This window comes from Neodiprion lecontei, chromosome 4, assembly GCF_021901455.1.
Source record: "Neodiprion lecontei isolate iyNeoLeco1 chromosome 4, iyNeoLeco1.1, whole genome shotgun sequence".
Classification (NCBI taxonomy): domain Eukaryota; kingdom Metazoa; phylum Arthropoda; class Insecta; order Hymenoptera; family Diprionidae; genus Neodiprion; species Neodiprion lecontei.
The window spans coordinates 5,676,548-5,696,402 of NC_060263.1; the positions used below are offsets into that span (position 1 = coordinate 5,676,548).

At 42.0% G+C, this 19,855-nt stretch overlaps 2 protein-coding genes across 3 annotated transcripts in view; one reads left to right on the forward strand and one right to left on the reverse strand.

Annotated features, from left to right (window-relative positions):
• Nucleotides 1-19,855, forward strand: part of LOC107226208 (transmembrane protein 132E) — a 205,665-nt gene that overhangs the window by 137,513 nt on the left and 48,297 nt on the right. For both annotated transcript variants that reach the window (XM_046736182.1, XM_046736183.1), the window contains exon 3: nt 5,979-6,122. In XM_046736182.1, the coding sequence (XP_046592138.1) occupies nt 5,979-6,122 (144 nt within the window). The remainder of the gene's footprint in view (nt 1-5,978; nt 6,123-19,855) is intronic.
• On the reverse strand, nt 6,226-7,166 carry LOC124293814. The gene is made up of 2 exons (XM_046736189.1): nt 6,875-7,166; nt 6,226-6,844 (listed from the first exon to the last, which is right to left on the reverse strand). The coding sequence occupies exons 1-2, from the start codon at nt 7,148-7,150 to the stop codon at nt 6,563-6,565; spliced, it is 558 nt and encodes a 185-aa protein (XP_046592145.1). The 5' UTR covers nt 7,151-7,166; the 3' UTR covers nt 6,226-6,562.

Below are 19,855 nucleotides of genomic sequence, written 5' to 3' on the forward strand. Positions count from 1 at the left end.
GACGACGCGACGCAGACGTCGGCTACGGGAACTTTCCGCTTTGCGCCGGTATCTCGAAAAGCGCCGGTGCTGGTGTTATAATACGTTTAAAGAAGGTGGAGGGGATTCAAGAGGATGAAAAACAGACGGCGTTCTTATGTTCTTTCGTTTTCTCTTTCTCCGTCTCTTTCTCTTTCCTCTCTTTTTTTTTTTTTTTTCTTCTTCTTCTTTCTTTTTCGACAATTTATGAACACTCCGAGGGGATGAAAACCGGCGCCTGTAACGGAGTACATGGCCAATTATCGTCGTGCCCTAAGTCTGATGTAGGGTGAACGCCAAGCTTTATTGAAATCGTAAAGTTTTTATATGAGGAGATGCATTGTTTCGAAACAAAAGGAAGATTTTCAAATCATCGCTTCTCTTTATAATATACAATTGATTGTTGTATTATACCGATATGAATAACAGTTTCGTTGTAAATATTGCCAGAAACGCATTTCAAATACTTTCTCTCGATTTGAAATTTCGATGGCATTTTTTTTTTTTTTCTGATTTTTCTTGTTGTTCCTTTTAATTAAATGATTACAAGAAATACGCTTTCTCCGACTCTTAAACGCATTCTGATTCGAATCCTCGCAGAAGTCCTGCGACGAATGAAACGAGAAGCAGCATAATTTCCTGCTTAGCCCGAGGCATGCGAGGAACGACTTTGCGATGCGGGTAACTTTGTCGAAACTTGTTTCGACGTGTGGCGGCCACCCCTTTACCCCGCATCCCACGGTGTGTGCCACAATCCCCTAAACGTAACTTGCAACCCTCGATTCGTATCCCGGCTCTCGGCTGTGCGGGTCTCTTATGTTTTCCACCGAATTACCCAGCATTCTGCTGAGGTTAGACTTAACGGCATTATAATCCGAACCATCGTATCGTCGACTAATCTCGGATTTCCCACAGCTTGATCTATCGTTATTATCTGTTCTCTTGATCGCCGAACGATTACGAGATCAAGATATTATCTTTCACACGTGCTCCGAAATTGAGAAAAGAGGATTCTCTTCTTTCTGCGTTTATTTGGCGTTGGTAGATGTATCGTATTTTCCGATTCAACGTTATATCGGTATGTCTAATCTTGCTTCAAGTATAACAAAGTCGAATCTATCATCAACAATTTACTTTTCAACTTGGAAAGCAACAAAATGACAACGTACGTATTCAAGTAAGTATACACATACGGACAATAAATATTGAAATGAAAATCCTTGCCGCCAAATACGTTGTAACTTCTTCGTAAAAATGAATAATCAATACGGACAATAACGAAGTAGAAACGGATTGAAACATTTAGAATCAGTTGTACTTGACGGGACTTTTTAGAAAACTAAGAATAAACGACGATGCACATCGATCGGTATGTACAAGATGAATAGACGCGCCGTTTGGAGCGAGCAAATATTGAAGTTCGCTGCCGTGTAGGTTCGGACCTCTTGAAAAGTCTGTTTGATCGAAGGACTTATATTTTGCAATTTCCGCAAGTCTTCCGCCCAGTTTGCTCGATGAATAATTTCGCCCATCAAACGCCGTAGTATTCAGGTTTGATCTTCGTTACGACAAGAGAGTATTTACCGGAAGTGATTGGATATATGAACGTCAATGCTTTGTTCACCAAGTCGAAGTTAATTCGGTACTCGATATTCTCTTTCGTGCAGCATATGCGATCCAAAACAATCCATTCTTAACGATAAACGGATTCTCAAATTATCGGCAATCCATTTCGTGCCACAATTTCGAAGAATATCCTTTTATTTTCTAAAATCCAGCCAACGAAATTCACCTCTGTATTTACGAATGTGTTGTTTCTTAGATACGTCCGTATGCTCGCATTATATCGGTTCGAATAATGGGCTATAACACAGCAAATTAGTTACCTTGTTATAGAGGCGATTTACATATAGCTGCACAAAGACGCTCTGTAGGTAAATCTAGTCAAGGCACGATGCATAGATGAAGCTATAATGACAAAATTTGATTTATTCCTCAAAGTATTTTTCTAAAATATCTCCTTCAAGTACAAATAGCACCAAATTTTCCCTAATTCTAATAGTCCCTAATTCTTTATTTTTCTTGTTGTTTTCTTATTTTTTGTGAAGAAATTACGCACTTGGCAGTAAGGATTTTGATTTCAAAATTTTTTTGTAGGTAAGGGTATGATTGTTGCTTGTACTTATTTGAATATACATTGTCATTCTGGCGGCTTCTGAGTCGTGGGGTAATTTTTTTTTTTTGAGTAGTTTCCAATTTAATGTACTTGGCGCCTGGTTTTTGCGCCAGAGATTTTGTTTTCTTTCCCTTGAGAATTCGTTCGAAGACGGTATAGATTATCGAACCAAGTCTTACCGATTACATAAGCATATACTTGGGTGGGAAAAAATGTATCGAATCGTGAATATCGTTAAAATATTTAATCGCCAACCTTACAGCTTGCATCGTATAACGAAAAAATGTCCAACCCATACGATAATAATAAACGATCGAACCGAAATCGCCGGAATAACAATTGTTAATTATTATTAGTCGTGAGCATTTCGAACACAGAATAACACGGTAACAGTGAATCTAGACTTCGTTTAATTTTCACCGGCAACGCGGGCTCAGTTTAATTTTTCGGAATGAAAAATGGCGGCTTCAAGAGTAATCGTGAGGCCGCCTTGCTGCGGCCTCGAGCAACCCTCGTCAGGGTTACGTCGGGAACTGTAATTGCTCCTGTAAACTAAACCGTTAGAGGTACGTCACTTTGCAGTTAACTGTATTACCGGGGCCTGCCTCTCGCACAGTCCGAGGACAGGAGAAGTTGACAACGATACCAGCTGAATCTCAACTGAGTTATGTATTCCCCGAAGTACGTGACTGAGGATCGGCGGGTACAGCGAAATTGCGAAATTGCGAAATTCGCACAGCAATCTCGGTCCGGTTTCATTACACCGTTATACCTATACTCTTTCACACACACGCGCACACACACACACAGATAGCGTAACGATTCGCGTTTTGCGTCATGAATTGTCTCTCGTCCCGACGAATCTCCCTCGGCAGTATCAAAAATCGGATGCCCTTTTTTTTTACCTGGGTAAATTCTATATCCGTTCATATTTCACCCGAAACGTACTGGGATGGATGGATGGATGGATGGATGGATGGATGTGTATAAAGGAGGCGCGGAACGCGCACGTGTTGTGATTTATTTTCAACCCAATGGCGCCTTATTGTCTCGGTCCTCGCTACACGAGAGTAATCAGAGTTGTCTTTTATCAGGCGTTGATTTCTAGGCGGTGGATATTACAGGGAATTTACACGCCTGTCATGTTGCTCGAAGATCGGTCAGTTTCTTTTCATTTTTATCTAATTTTTCATTATTATTTTTTGCTCTTCTGACTCGAAAAGCACGGTTCAAGTCAACGTGCAAGTCTTTTTCAACTGTCAAAGAAACGACGAGGAAAGAATCAAAAGTTGATAAATAATTACAGCTGAGAATTGGAATTCGGTGAAGAAAGAACGAATGAGAAAAAAAAGTGAAAATTCGTTGGTGAATTTAATTCCCCCTTGGGCGAAGGTTTGAATCTCTGACGAGTCAATGTTTTCCCAGAATCCCCGTACCTGAATTACTTATGCCCTCCGAAATTGAAGTTGAAATACTTCGAGGCTCGTTCATCGCTGCTGCTTATACCTTTCGTTGAAACGCCGCCCACCTTTTAAACATCGTATATACTTATATAACACGAGCTTAAGGGAATTCGAATTGAACTCACGTCTCTCTGTCGAGTATCATTATCGGCTACCCCGTCGGCGTAAGTAAGCGTGATCGATAATCAAGTCTATGACTTATTAAGTCACGTCGCGGAATGTAACCACCAAATTGATACCAATGGCCTCCACGTGTCGTCCTACCTTACACGGAATCCCCGTCATTTATTCATTGTATTCCTCGCCGTTCTCTTCGGCTGGAAGTTTGCACAGTGCAAAAGCGACTTTGGTAATACGAGAAACCATCTCACCTCATCTTTCGAGCCGAATGCCTGCAAGCTCTCGTTCCCTTGCAATTTGCGTCCGGCTTTGAAGGGCCAGGAGGCGTGAAATGCAGAGGTACCGAGATATCTAACGTTTTCGCAAAGGCGGAAAGTGAAGAGGGGTAGTTTTAAAAGGAGATGAAAGGTTCGAGACAAAGTAGGGAAGAAAAAGTGGAAATTCGTTGGTTTTTTGGCATTGAAAACTGAGCTTTTCGGCAAGTCGTTCTCTTCTTTATTCTCCCGCACCTGCGGCTGCCTTCTGGTGAGCCAATTAATTTTCCAGAGCTTACCCTCTGGCCTCGAAGACCCTGGCTTCTGTCATTACACGTGTATAATACGGAAAATGAAGAGGAGAAGGAAAAACGAAGCAGGGAAAATAGGGAACGGTAAAGATGCAGAGCGGCACGGCAGAATCAAGACGTGTCTGCAATTTTCCAAGAGCGATACTGCTGCACCGGTTGCACGTAATGTATCGCTGTGTAAGTTCGCACTTACAACTCGAACTCATTCCGGGATCTAACGCTTATCTGTGAGAGGTATTTCAAACTGCAGTTTAGCGTGACGTCAGCACATGACTTTTTTATTCCTTTAACGAACGAGACTCCAAACTTCGGTAAATTTTAATCATTTTCATGATTGTCATTTGATGTTGCGTCTCATTGCGACAGCATGTTAAAATTGTCAAAAATTTTTCGCAGTTTAAAAGTTACAAGAAGCCCCTTTTTCGAACGGTTGAAAACGATTTGACTCCGCATGAAGTTGAGATTTTAGAAAAACTTGTGCCGCATGCAGTGGAAACTACCCACCCATTCTTCTTCTCTCTCTCGTCGTTGATACTCTACGATTCGTCGAGGCAGCTTCGATCGGAACCGAGTCTTGCCGACTTAGCATAAGAAGGGGTTGAATTATTACCGGAAACTCAGAAACGCCTTAGTTTTTTAAAAAATTTTACTGACTTTCTTTTTCCCAGACGTCTTATTTTTCTTAGCCTTCTCAACCAACGGTGAATTTGACTTTTTTCAATACGTTACGCTACAATTGGTCACATTTACGGTTTTTTATTCGTAGCGTATTTTGCAGAACCGTTCGCTAAATTCCCGAAATTCGTTAGTTTGAGATTTATAGGATAAATCGTAATGTCGGACGGAAACTTGGTCTCGAATTCAAGCGACGACCGCGGCAAAAGGTTCGAGGACCGGTTTTGTCAGATACGCGAGTATTTGTCGAGTCGTCATCGTCCCTATTTGAGCTCGAAGGGCGGCTATCGCGGACCGAGCCATTATAATATTACGCGGTATTGAGCCCGGCTTTATAAGATCGCGGGGTAGTGTAATATACCCAGTCTGCCTCGTCGATTCAACCCCGATTTACGACGCTCGCTCCTTTTTCATAGCCTCGAGAGAGTCTAGACGGGCTGAATTCGTCGCCGCTCCTAAAAGTACGCGTAACGTCTTAATCCCGCCCCTCACTTCCACTCGATCCGAACGAACGACGGAGGCTTGAAGTCGAGAGGCAAAGAAGGTCATAAAAATTATTTCCACTCAAAGGTAATTATAATTTAATTCCTTCGCGAAAAGTTATCCGGACCTCTATAATTGCCCCCCGTGCAGCGGTTATCGAGGATAATATTATTCGGTATAACTACATACTCGCTCTCAATGATCGTTTTTCAAACGATGAAACGGGGAATTTCATTTTTCCACTACAACCCTCTCGAGTACATTCTTTCCCCCACCCCTCCCCTCAGAGCGTAACTTTGTGGCTTTGAGTTTTTAATATCGTCCCGCAGGTCCGGAAACTTTCGCCCGGTAAAAGGTTCGAGATAAAGCATAGCCGATAGTACATCCGCTAGTATTACGAATACACCTGCGGTTATCCTGCATCCAAGCTTCTTCGATCGATTGTCAAATTTTTACTCTTCCATTTCTCCGCTTACAGAGCCAGGGTGAAATCCGGCGTACGAATATTGGGAGCCACGTCCAGCAGCCCTGATTGGACGGTCACTGTTGAAGTTAATGGAAAGTACACAGCCGCCACCTTCACCGCAATACGAAAGGAAAACGCACCCCGTCCGCAGAATATGTAAGTAAAACGAACAATTCAACGTGAAAAACAAACCTCGTTCGAAGATCTGAAATTGGAACGTTATTTAATTCGTTTAAATTATACGTGTGGACACTTTCCTGAGATTATTATTATACAGCTGCATGCATGTTATGTCGGAGTCCAAAGAATTGCAAATGGAATCAATTATTCCTACCCACTTCAAGATTTTCGTCGAAACTTTCGTCGCACATAGTAACACGAGGTGGTCCGATGTGGGGGAAAAAAGGAATGATCAAAATTACACCCAAGAACCGCCAATTTGTCGGTAAATTGATATCGTATATGTAATTATCACTCGTCGTATCGTTTGCACAAGTACATGTATAATGAAAGAAGTGCTTATGGCTCCAAAGTATGACAAACACATCGTGAAACGAACCATAAAAATTGACATTTACGAATGTGATGAAACGCGATCAGTCGATGACTGATCTGCAGACGCCGTGTCTGTCACGACGCTCGAATCTGGACTTGCAGAGTCGTCGATAATGCACAAGGGGCACGTTGATTTGGGCAGAGTCAGACTGCTTCGCGTTAAGACCATCGACTACGTCCACTTTGCGTGGCTTCGATTCCGGCGTCCCGTCGTTCCACCTCCAACGAATCTTAACCGCACCCTCGTCGAAATCCTTAGATGGTTGCGCCACTTGCCAATACATCGATCGCTTTCCCCGCAGTCCAACCTCCGTGTCATCGTCCTCCAAATCGTCATTATCCGTGTCATCGTCCTCCAAATCGTCATTATCCCGCGACTCGAACGAGCCATCCGATTCCCAGTCGGGATTGAGGTATTCGTGATTCGCCAATCCTTCCGAAGTTTTGACCTCCTCGTCTTCGGAGTCCAAGTAAATCAATCCGTTATCCGCGACGGTTGGATCGACGTTGGCTTGGTCTTGGTTACCCAGAATTCGAACAGTCTCCAAGTCAGCGACGTCGATCATCCTGGCCGGGAACCCGGAGACCGCGACAATCAGCAACGCGACGATCACCGTAACCTTAAACATCTTCGTACAGTCGCAGTTTGTTTGCTACTGGTACTAGTATATACGGCTCCCCTTTTATATCCATCGCTACCGACGTTTTTGCACCTCGTTATCACGAGCTGCGGTCGCGCGACTTAGAGGCAGTTGACCATTTTGCTCAGGCGATCACGTGTTTTCGATGACAAGGTTCCGTCGAATGAATCCATGGCCCGCATTGACGATTCAGGTTACAAAGTATCCACCGTCCAAACCACCGCCGGTCATCGCGACGGCATAATTCGATTCGTCGTCGGATCGTCGTGATTTCAAACGGCGAATAACAGCCGAGGCACTTTCTTCCGCGGAGAGACCGCTGGGAAATCAGACCTATCAGTGATTCTCATATCGAGAGAATGTTCTCTGTAGAATCGTTTCGGATGTTCCGCGTCCTCTGATGTCATCACGGTGTCGTGATGATTTTTGGAATGAGAAAAAGGCTGCGACACGTGCGACTTCCGATAGCCTGTTAACGAAGAAATGAAAACTGGTAACCGCACTTCGGAGTTTATCACCGGATCGACGCTCGGGACGAAGAAACTGTTACACTGCCTGCTTTGAATACTTTGGATACCCATGGAAGCTTTGAATAGTCGGTATCCAGGGTGATGGAGACAACCGGTATGTCGGGAACGGGTGTAGAATTCGAGGTTCGGAGTTCCGCTCACGTTTAACGCCGCCTCCTCGAAACGCCGGCTGTCTCTCCTAATTCGGAAGAGAATCTTCGAAATGTCTTTCGATGTCTTTTGGCATCATGCATACCAGATGGCTGCCTCGAATCCACGGCTCGGGGATAGCGCTGCGATAAAAGCGGGATCATTTTACGTTTCTCTGTTACCCGGCAGGGCGTTTCTCTAATCTAAAGACTCCCGCTCCTCTCTCATCCCCCGAATCCGCAGGTCGATTCGAAATCGGATCAACCAGATGTCCTTGCGTCTAACCCGCGAAACCTCGATCTCAACTTCCCCCTTTCTCTTTGCCACGGGATTATCCGCAACTCCGTTCTCTATCATTTATCTTACGGCGCCGAGCTATTTTTATCGTTAGACAGGAAGCTGTGAGTAGGCGGTAGAGATTTGCCAGTAAAAAGAGACCGGGGTCGTGGTTTGGGTAGGATGAAAGGCGAAAAAATCGAGCCGACTTTTATTCGCTAAATTGTTTACCGCTGCACTGACTGTAGTCAATAAGATGATTAATTGCCTCTCCAATTTTACCCGAAGTCTTCCAACTTCGCTGCTGCGCCTCAGATCCCGGCTATTCTCCGCGTCATTATCAGCCCCTAATTTCGACCCTCTTTCGCATTCCTTTCAACTTTTTCTACCACACGTGCCAACGCCGACAGGCTGACTCATCTTCCGAGATTCGCGATTCATTTGATCGAAAAGAGGCTCCGGAATATTTTCGTCCTTGCTCGAATGATCTCGCGTAAAACGTATCTAAACGAACTGTTAATTCATTCGGTCCAAGAACCACACCGGAAGCCCTGCTACGATAACATGTGTTGCTCGTAACACCGACTGACTGTGGTTAAGCAAATTATACAACCCTCGCGATTGCGGCAACGATATCGGGATAATTAGTAACATTTTTGCTCGTTACAAGCACTGGGTAATTATTGGCTAACTTGGCGCGGCTAATAACAGCCGAGAATCCGAGGAGAATAAGCGTTGAAACACCTCCTCACTCGTCGAACGTGTGGAAACATAAGCTGTTGAGAGACGGGAAAAAGTCGTTGGATAGCCTTGTGATTAGGCAAAGCCGGCGTTCGCAATCACCGAGAAAGTCGCTGCTCGTGTGAAGAGGTAAGAAAACTACGAGCGAACTGTTTGTTATCTGAAGAACGGTTCCGGTCTGACATACAGCATCGCAGCCGCTTCGTTATAACTCTTTAATCAGCACCATTTTAGCGCGATAAATTAACCGACGGTCAAGTCCCGATTAGAACTCGTCAAGGCTTTTCGACTTCTGCGAGCGAAATTTTTTTTCTTCTTTTTCTTTCTTGTCGAATTTCTGTTTTTTTTCCGAATCGTTGGATCCCGAAATCTAAATAGATCCATGTATCAGTTATTCATGTATCCTGAAACATTCTACGGATGCAAAAAACCCGTTCCTGAGTCCTGTACGCGGGATGTAAAAAGTGCAAGTTGGAAATAGGAAATAGCGAAGCAGAAGAAGGCAAAACGAATACGAAGGGAACGAAGTGGGAGGAATTGGAAATTACGAGGAGTGTCAGGAACACGGGTACAAGCATCCGCAAGTACGAAGTCCAACGAGCTTTGTATCCCGACCTGTGATCCTTGCACGTAACTCGGGCACCTATGCGGGTGTTATTCGTTCCATAGTGCCTAGAAAATAGAAGAAAAGCAAAGACGTAAAAGTGGACCACCACAGCGAAGCGGCTCTGCCGTCTCCGCACATATTCCCTCGAGATAATAAACCGCGATACGATGGCAAACGAGCAAAACACTCCAGGTTCCTGCAGGACGAGATAGGTGGTCGGGGATCTCGGGGTGTTTCACACACGCGGAAACTGACCCCACCCCTTGCCCCCCCTTTTCACAAAATTTGCCTTATAAACCAGTTAAATTAACCACGCGCTGAAGACACTAATGCCAGATAAATTTCCGTTTCCATTACACCGGACAGGGCTGAAGTTGGTAGCGTTAACGTGAACGAAACGTGATGCGAAAAAATCGTTGTTGCAAAATTTTATCAGAACGACTTGTGACGGAAGGTGTTGTCTCCCGAATTTTTATCTACCACTTTACTTTATTACGGTTATTTATTTATTTGGTTCGTTACGAGAAGTCTTGTTAATTCGTCGTAAGATAAATTGGTGATTTGTTTAAGATGTTTAGTTTTTAGTTCTGCGAATTTCTGAAATCTCCAGCTGGTTAAATCCTGGTTTTTGGTTATCCGGAAGACAGTTCCTTTTAGATAAACTAAAGTTGCCAGAATCTCTCTGATGAACTTTTGCAACGGAGGTGGAACGACTTGAATTGAATATTGAATTTAAATAAACTTTACCAGTGCACTTGATGATTCCAGCTGTATGAAATTAGTAAATAACTTTATTTATTATCCACAAAACGTCGCAATTTCTACAACATCTTTTACCGAATGCCTTCTGCTCCATTTCCACAACGATCCCGTGAAAAGAACGTTGCTTATTAAACTGGAATTTATTTTCTACCAATCGGACATTTACAAGTAACTATAAATTAACTTGGAACTAATTCACGAACTATAAACCAATGAACAAGCCTTTCTTACGCAGACTTTCAAGAAGGTGGTTTCTTTTTGATTTAGGAAAATGCTTTATTTGTTACGATTTCCTAGCTGAATTTCGAACAATCCCAAGGATCGAGGTAACGATTTTCCCAAACATGCATCGTTGGATTAACGTTACTAACTTCAACCTCGTTCAACCGCAAGCCTGTAACTCTTCGGCAAGCTTCATCTCCTCGAACTTCACCAGTCGTCCTTCCTCTTTTACTCTCGCCCGATTCAGATCGAGTCAATGAAGCGAACATGGCTTGACGAATGTGGAAAGCAGCTTGTTCGACGGACTCTTTCTCTTTTTCTCTAAAACTTCGCTATTCGACGTTACCGAAATACATGTAACAATTGCTTCGCAACATCATCGATTCGGAATAGAGAGATTCTTGCGTTGTTCTACTTCATACATGTATGTACATTTATTTATTTTATTTCCTTTTTTTTTTATTTTCTTACCTTCGGTACATATTTACTCGGAGTTTCAGTTGCACAGATGTATGAGAGCCACACTCTCTGTACGGCGGACGTTGCGGTATTTACTTTACTATTTTCAACGGAACGACGCAGCTTGTAGTTTCCTGGACCAAACCCATTCCTTATACAACCGTTACGTGCTGAGAATTTCCTCTCTTCCAGAGAAAGGGAGAAAGAGAGAAAGAGAGATTCGGTAGACTATGTTTCAATTTAGAACAAAGCTCGAGTGTAATATATTGACAACGCTCTTTCTTCGCCCTTGGAGAGTAAACGCTGTCTCCGATTGCCAACTGTACAATTTAATTTTCTCGCGAACGAATGATAAATAAAAATTACATGGTCATCTGAGCTCGGCGGAAAATTTCCCGCCCCTCTCCCTCATCGCCGGTCTAAATAATTACTCGGATCCCTTGACACGGTCCTCCTACAATAGTCGCGAATAAGCCACAACTAATTGACGATAAGTTTGCTGGGATACCCGGTAGCAGCACTAGCAAGTTATTTAATTATGCTTAAGTATGGCCAGTTCAGTCGTGAGTTAATTGCGGAACGTGTAAACCGGCGACGAATAACAAACAATTGTATATTCCAACCGCGACGTGTTGTATGCTGGATAATTATCGCATATGAATTTTTCAAGTTTCAACGGATCAACAACACCGACCGGAAATTGAAATATTCTTTCTCTTTGAACGGGATGATTATTTAAGCTTCTTCATTTTTCTTTTACCCCTCTCTTCTAGTTTATAATCCTGCAGAACGAACCACAATCAGCTAGCGTCTCGTATTAAGAAATTTCCGCTCACAGAAACGCGGCGGCCGACTCAGCCGAATTAAATGAACGAAAATGAAACAAGAAAAAAAAAAACAAGAAATATACAGGTATGGTATTAAATCACTCTCAAACTATTTATCGAAACGTTGATTCGATTCATATCGCTCTCTGTCTTTCTCTCTCTCTCTCTCTCTCTCTCTTTCTGTCTCGCAACTCGGTTCTGCCGCCAGGTTCTCTTCCTGTTCAATAGACTGTAAATTATCATCCAGTAACTACTCGGGGAATAATCGTCGATGAATTCACTTCGTTAATTTATACGAATATAAACTCTGACCCTATCCAACCCTCTGAATATTTTATATTTTCTCCGTCTAAAGCGGTCGAAAGTTTCCTTTTTCAATTTCCCCTGCACCGTCTCAATTACCCGACGAGGGAGCGTCTTCTTTGCTGACATAGTCGCACGTGAAAAAGAAGTTTCTTTCTCGCGTAATATAAGCAAAGTGATGAGAGAAAAAAGAAGAATGAAGAAGAAAAAAAACAAAGAAAAAAAAACAACCCACAACAAAAACGTCGTCTGTGACATGAAAATGGAAAAATAATAATAAAAAAAAAAAAATATACTATAAAAATAAAATAGCAAAGCGTTCGTACGAAAGAAAAATTCCACGTGAAAAATAGAGTATGTTCGGAAAAATAAATCTACGCGTATATGCTGTACTTGCAGGAAAGGAAGAAAAAATTTATTTTTTTTGAATATTTCACAAGTGAAACACAGCAGGTACACGTTACGTAATGTAGGGACGGGAGATAAAATATGTAAGGATATAAAACGAGGTTAAATTATACGGAGAGAAAGAAAAAAAAAAAATCCACGAAGGATAGAGGAAATAACACGCTGCCGGAAAACCCCGGCGGGGGGGGGGGGGGGGGGAGGGGGTCTTCAGAACCTACTCTTCACCTTTCCTTTCCTTTACTTTCCTTCTGCGCTAATGTAACATGCGAGCGTCGTCTCGTCCCTCCGTGAGATAAAACTTAATATTGTATTTCTCAATTTATTCTTAATGCCGGTAATCAGACCGGAGATTCGCCAGTTCCTTTCTCTCTCTCTCTCTCTCTCTCTCCCCCCCCCCCCCCCCCCCCTTCTCTCCGTATTTCTCCCTTTCAAGCAAGGCGAGCAACACTCTCCCCAAGTTTCAAATTGATAGCATTTAACTCTATGAGAGTTTATACATCTACCTAAGCGCCGGGTTATTTCTTACACCCGCCTCAACCTCCAAGCCCCTTGCTCAGACTGAGGCATGGCCAAAGTTTCTGAAATGAAAAAACTTCCTTCCATTGTATGCCGGTCGGTTTGCGACCTGTTTTTACGATGATTTCCAACAAATTAGCTATTGTTTTTCTTTACTTTTTCTCCACGCACCCTCCCCCCAACCACCTATTTTCCAAGCGAACACCGAGTGCCGAACGAAAAATGGATGAAGAAAATATCATTTTCGCAACGATCTAAACTGCACGTGACATAGCCAGATTTTACGGCAATAAAAAGTTTTCATTAGCCTGAGATGACGGGGGTTTTAATTATTTGATAAGTCCTGTAAACTTTTCACTGGCTTTTTGTTTTATTTTTCATTTAATACATATATACATATACAATATATACAGGTTATAAATTAATTTTAATTACAATCACCGTTAGCTTTGCTCATCGGCATACACTGTACATATATAAGTAAGTAACATTAACTTGAATAATAGAAGTATAATTTACCCACTGAAGCAAACTTTTGTACCGTACACCATGTACACCAATCTGCGCGTCTACTAAAATTTATAGTCATCGTTCGTTGTTCGAAACTTGTTCTCCCGTAGAAATATCATTCCGGTCGCGTGACGCGTCTTTGTGCCGTTGGCTTAATAACGAAAACTGACATCGTGACTTGTTAATGCAGCGCGTGCACCGGCATGATAAATTCAAAGGCAATGAGAAGTAAAAATTTCAAGTAGGTACAGTGATAAGAAATACATATCAATTTCTTTGGGAGAAGGGAGTGCGATTGCTTCGTACGATTTAAATCGATGGTGCGGGGCATATATTTTGTCTAACGAAACCATCCGGGATAGCATCCTCCACAAAATTGAGAAATAAAAGAGTAAAACTTATCCACTGATAAATCTTTTCACCCATCGTGCGTATGCGTACGTAGTTTTCAATATTTTGGGAAAAAATCCGAGATAGTTATCACCGGGTGTCAAGGTGGCAGTTTCGGTTTTTACAGGATGCCCGTTCCATCGCTCGTTTCCCGCTCTCACGGTCTTTGACTATTTCGCCAGTTGACACCCGCGGGCGATGCTCTCAGGACCCACGGGGAATACCAATGGGTGTGTTTTCCCATCAGACGTCGTCGTGTTCAACAGAGATAGATATGCAAAACACCCGGAGTCGCGAACCCGTACACCTATTGCGTTTCGGGTATCTGTACCGAGATGCCAGAGACTCAGGTCTCCGGGAATATCCCTTTTCCACATCCTCGAGCATTGATAGTCGACGGGCATCGGCGCTACCTTCAGACTGTAGAGTAGATACAAGCGAATATCAAACCCCCGTTCCATTTTCCACATCGCCATGTATATACGTACCTACCTACGTAGAAGCGACGACGTCGCATTGCGCGAGTAGATGCTTGCTCTCTTTCTCTCTCTCTCCTTGCCTGACAGAAATCCTAATGAAACGTCGCTCTGGCCCGAACCGAATCCATCTTAACCCTGGTTTCACACGTCAATTAAAACCCTGAGAGACCACGTGGTATGAGCTCACTCTCTCTCTCTCTCTGTCTCTCTCTGTCTGACAGATGAGAAAATATACTACGGATCACCAGTCATGTTACCGTAATTACTTTGCTCCCGACGACGTCACCGTTCTTCACACCGACGAGACAGTTCTCGGGCTTTCTGAAACTCTGTCGAACAACCGAGCTGTCTGGGCTCTTCAGCAACGTTGGAAATATCGCGTTCGGTGTTCGATTGTCACTTAACAATAGCCAAGGTTCATTCCGACCTGAGAGTTGATTAGTTGGAAAAATTTACAACGAATGACCAGGATTGAATTTGACTTAGTTGAAGTATGGTCAATATCGTCCCACGTTGACTTCCATGAACAGACATCCAAGCTTAATATGTATTAGAAAATTGAGCATAGAGGTGGACGATGTGATTTAGTAGGTTGAACTGAACACATAGAAAACATTATGTTTGCGTTCGTACCGAATTATTGAAAAAGATCCGCAACTTTGGAATTATTCCGAAGTAGTTCCTTTTGCAAGATATGAATATGGTTACCCATGTTCTACCATTACGACCAATCATGAAGTTTGGTAGGAACACGAACCTCGGTTGAGGTGGATGTCTTTCGCGACCAGGTAGTGCGAAGGTACGAGGTAACACGTCGCCGCGATGCACCATCATCTCATATTCCTCACATACCTCGACTACGTCTTCTTCACGGAATCGCATTACCCTGGTGATGGTTTATTTAAAGCATCTTCCGATCTCGAAACTGCTCCACGGTAAGGATACGCGTTACGTTGGGTTAAGTTGAGCCAAGGCTAGATTTCCACGTAAAAATCGGCCTTACATTTTTCACCGTACGTGTCACGCTGCTCAGATCGAATGAATAATTAACCTGCTCCTGGGTAGGCTCCGTGAGGTCCTCGATGGGTCTTCTTCCGTTGACCCATTTTACACATCGAGTTGAAGAGAGGATCTATGCGTCCTACGGTGGATCAGTTTTACGATCAACGTTCGGCTCAACGTATCAATCCTCTTCATTCGCTGACAATGAGCCTCGAGTGGTTTCGGTGTGTGTGCGGTGCGTGTATCTTCCCTCTCTTCCGTTCTACCTGAGCTAAAAGAGGGATCTTCTTCAAAACCGTGACACGGAGCAAGTGTCACGCGCGTTCACGAACGTCGGGGATCTGTGGTTCAGCTATTTTACGACCGCAGACCTGCCGGACTACTCTGTTATAGAATCTGGCGCACCGGGAGAAACGATCGACCTTTTCATTGGGCAAATTCGCGAAATTTGTCAACCTCCCGCGTCACGCTCCTTACTCGCTTCGAGTTCGGGATAAAGAAGGGGTGGGGGTGAGATCGCGTTACCAGAGCGGAACCTGATCCACCTCTACCTTGCAGTGACGAAGAGACGGGGAGCAAGGTATACGACCACGGTGAGAAATGGTACATCTTCTAGTTATTTATATTGTCTCTCTACTCTCGGCACGCGGATCCAAATTGCTCTTGTATGTTGAGCACGCCGATGCGTCGCACCTTACCTCGCGATCGATACAAACCGATTCCACGGTTGTCTTTGAATGAGAAATTCAATGCCTTTCATAGTCAATTAAGCTAAACGAAATGGTATTTGTTTATTTATTTTATTTTATTATTATTTTTTTTTTTTTTTCTCTTGGTCGCGAGTTTTTTTCGAATCTCATTTTTACTACGAATGTCTCGGTGCCTGTTCAAATAGATTCTCTCATAAAAAATATGCTTCGGAATGATGCACCCCAAAGTTGAACCGCGCGATATTGTTAAGGTTTATGAAATTCCTAATTCGTTATTCAAGCTAAAACAAAAGAAGAATAATAAAGTATGACAGATATATATTGTTTTTCGTAATTCGTAAATTCAAGGTAAAAAAAAAAAATTTCAATAAACAACCTAACCTTGATTAACGATTATTGACCTTTTGTCAAATGGAAACAAAAAATAATCTCGGTTCAATCCGCGTCTCAACAGCGCTGCTTTACACGGAGATTAACAAACTCTTGCAGTGTAACGTACAGGCAGAATATCTCGGTAACTGTATTATACGATTATACGTTCAGTCAAAGGGAGATTGATCATTATGGAAATTGAGGAATAATTCACAAAAGTAAATTTTTCCAGCGTGTAACTTTTCACATCGCGCTTCCAATCATTCCCGCTCGATGAACAACGCAGTTGACACGGTTACATTTACATGCGATGCAATTTTTCCGCACAAGCATAACCGACATATATCCGCATACAACACGTTGATAACGTCGGATTTTACACGCGATTGAGTATCGTGCACTCGTTAAATATTAAAATGGCGGAACGTCGTTAGGGTATAGAGATTATAATCCGCAGAGAGAAATTTAATCCAACCCATCGGGTGTAATTGACGAGTGAATATCCCAAGAACAGGCCACGTGGCTGCGGCGCAAACCGTCCACCCTCGACCGAATCGCAATCAGCCTCTCGTGGAAAACATTAGCGAAATGAATTAGCAGCCCGCGAGTATCGCGGAAACCGGCGACTGGTTTTTTTTCCGGATATAACGCGCCGGATGTTTTGAAACGGTGTACGTGAACACCGAGGGTAAAAAACAGATGCTCGTACTGGTGGTAATTAAGCTAGTTACCTCGATGTGGACATACCGAATCAACAACGACAATAACAACAACAACAATAACGTGTTTTATACCGTTTTCGGCCCTTTTAGCTTTCTACATACATATATGCATATGGTTGGGAAATATGTTAGCTTTATGGCGGACGGAAATTCGGAGAATCGAATTAATCTTCGACTCGTTATCTTACTACCAGCTATATAAGGTTGAATTCGGTAACGTTTATACAGCGTGAATGAAATATTCGAACAAAAATTGCTCGTTTTTTTTTTTTCTTTTTTTTCTTTAATTCAAGATTTTAAGTAGTCGCAAGTGTCCAAACCGTCGTGAGTATCTTTTTACGTATTATAATTTTTCAGAATTTTATACGATCTCAATACGGTTGTGAAATATCACAATGAAGTTAGTAACGTTATCGTAACGATTCATGCTGAGGGAATACAATTGTTTTGCGATTTGAGAATTTTCTGAAATTCCGTAAACTGTAATAAAACAAAACACACTCAAATTGCAAAATCTTGGTTTCTTCAAGATCGTTGCCAAATAACGATTTTATACCGAAACACATACCGTGAAATTATCGTTATTAACTTAATCCTCTCAGTCACAGAAGTCACTATAATGGCACCCTTTGTTTTTACCTTTTTTCTATCATTTTCATTGTATCCCATGCAAAATTCTCAATTTTTTTTTTTTTTTTCTTTTTTACTCATTTTCAGGCAAAAGAAATGCTTAAACTTTGGAATGACTAGGGTTTTTTTTGCAAATTTATAATGGTTTAAAATTCTTATGAACATATATCAGTTTCTTCGGTTTACTCTACTTTTTTAGTTAAACAAAGCTTTAACGTCTATTTATTGTTGCGCGAGCATTAAATTTTCGCAACAGTTACAAGAAAATATAGCGACAGTGATCGTAATGAGAAAGAATAGTAACGGATAATAGAATTTGCGGTAACAGCTAGAAAACTAATTTTCATTTTCTACCTAGAACTATATTTTTTGATTTTGGTAAAAAATGAAAATAGTTAAGGGACAGAGCGGTAACCGGAACTAAAAATTTCTCTCAGTGAAACGTCGAAGTAAATCCAAGAAACTAATTCTATATCATTCACGTCGCTTTCCCTTAGCTGCGTGCAAGTTTCTCTGCACTTTCACCCACTGTTATAACCCAGCTTAATCCGTGTCAGTCTTTTAAACAATTTTCCCTTCCTCGAGCTCCCATCCTTTTTCCACATAATCAATCAAGCGCTCACTAGAGGTGGCGAATATAACCGCCGCCAGATTTTCCTCTTCTTTCATACTCCTCCCTATAAATTCTCGGACACGTCAACGACGGTAATCACCGGCAATCGTGATTTATCCTTTTATGTTCAACGACGACAGCTGGGTAGATATTTTGATTCCAAATCGCGTGCTATGATTATCATAATATCGGTTCAGAATTTTTTTTATAGTTTTCCGATCAGCTTATGGCTACGTTATATCTAGATGTTGAGGTCAGATTTATCTAAAGATAATTTTTCGACCTATCATCATCATTTGGAACCGATGAACACACGATTGATTACATATCTGAAAATGTATTACTTGATACGAAACTTTCTTTCGTTGTTTTCTTGCGAAAAATCGCAGGCTGTTGTTTGTAAATTGATAATCAGACAGTAAGATACTTACCAAGTCATTTTAAAGGTATTAGTATTAATATGTAAAAAAAAAAAACAAATTTTCACCGCTCAGCGACATATTTCTTGTACAGTTACTGGAAAAGTCAGGGAATTTCATATTCCAAAAAGCGTTTGAATCCTGATAACAGACGTAATTCTGAACGGGACAAGAATGAAATTCTGAATTTGAAAAGTTCCGAAAGCGCCGCATTTCATATTTTTTGGTGGCGAAACTTAAAGTATGGAAATCATACTTCAACGAAACTTAAAAATTTCGAAAGTGCGAAAATGAGAAAATTTTCAGTTCTTCGGATTTTCGATATTTTCACGTTCGGAATACTGGTCATTCTGATTTTTCTTATTCTTTACGCCCGCTCATTGAGTAAACTACGCTACGTGAGTATATTTTAACTTTGGGAATTTTACTCTATCCAAACTTAATTTTTTGTAACATTGTTCTATCGTAACTTTGAGCCGTCGGGTTTCCGACCATTCGAAACATTGTCGTATCGTTAAAGTTTGATTTCTGGATTTGACATTTCGCCACCATATAATTCAGAATTAGTCGCTTTCGGAACTTCAACCCGACCCCATTCTGAACGGACCCTGGATACTCGTGTATTCCTTTAACTGTAAAGACGAATCTGGAAATGAAAAAAAAAAAAACCAACGTATCTTGCGATCATGGGAAACATTCGATTTCGAGAACTCACACCACATATTTTCGATTTATCCATACGTAACTGCATCGATCGGCGAACACTAGAAACGATGGAATCCTCCACCATTCGGGAAAGTGCAAACATTAAGGAAACACGTTCGTTTTTTATTCCTGGTTATACAACATAAACGAAGCACACTTACGTACATATATACACGTATACGTATACACATTACGTGCAAACACCGTAGGGGAGAAAATTGCTATGGACAAATCGGCAAACATTGATCCCCTTTCCACTGACCGCGAAAAGTCGATTGCGGCCACGTCTCTCACCGCACGTTTGCTCGAAAATTCACCCCTTGACCCGCAGCAAACTTCGCAAGTTTTTCCGAAGCCTGCG

Coding starts and splice junctions, on each gene's coding strand:
- LOC124293814 (XM_046736189.1), bottom strand. CDS start 7,150: ATGTTTAAGGTTACGGTGATCGTCGCGTTGCTGATTGTCGCGGTCTCC. Junction 6,845..6,874: donor GGGATAATGACGATTTGGAG/GACGATGACACG, acceptor GACGATTTGGAG/GACGATGACACGGAGGTTGG.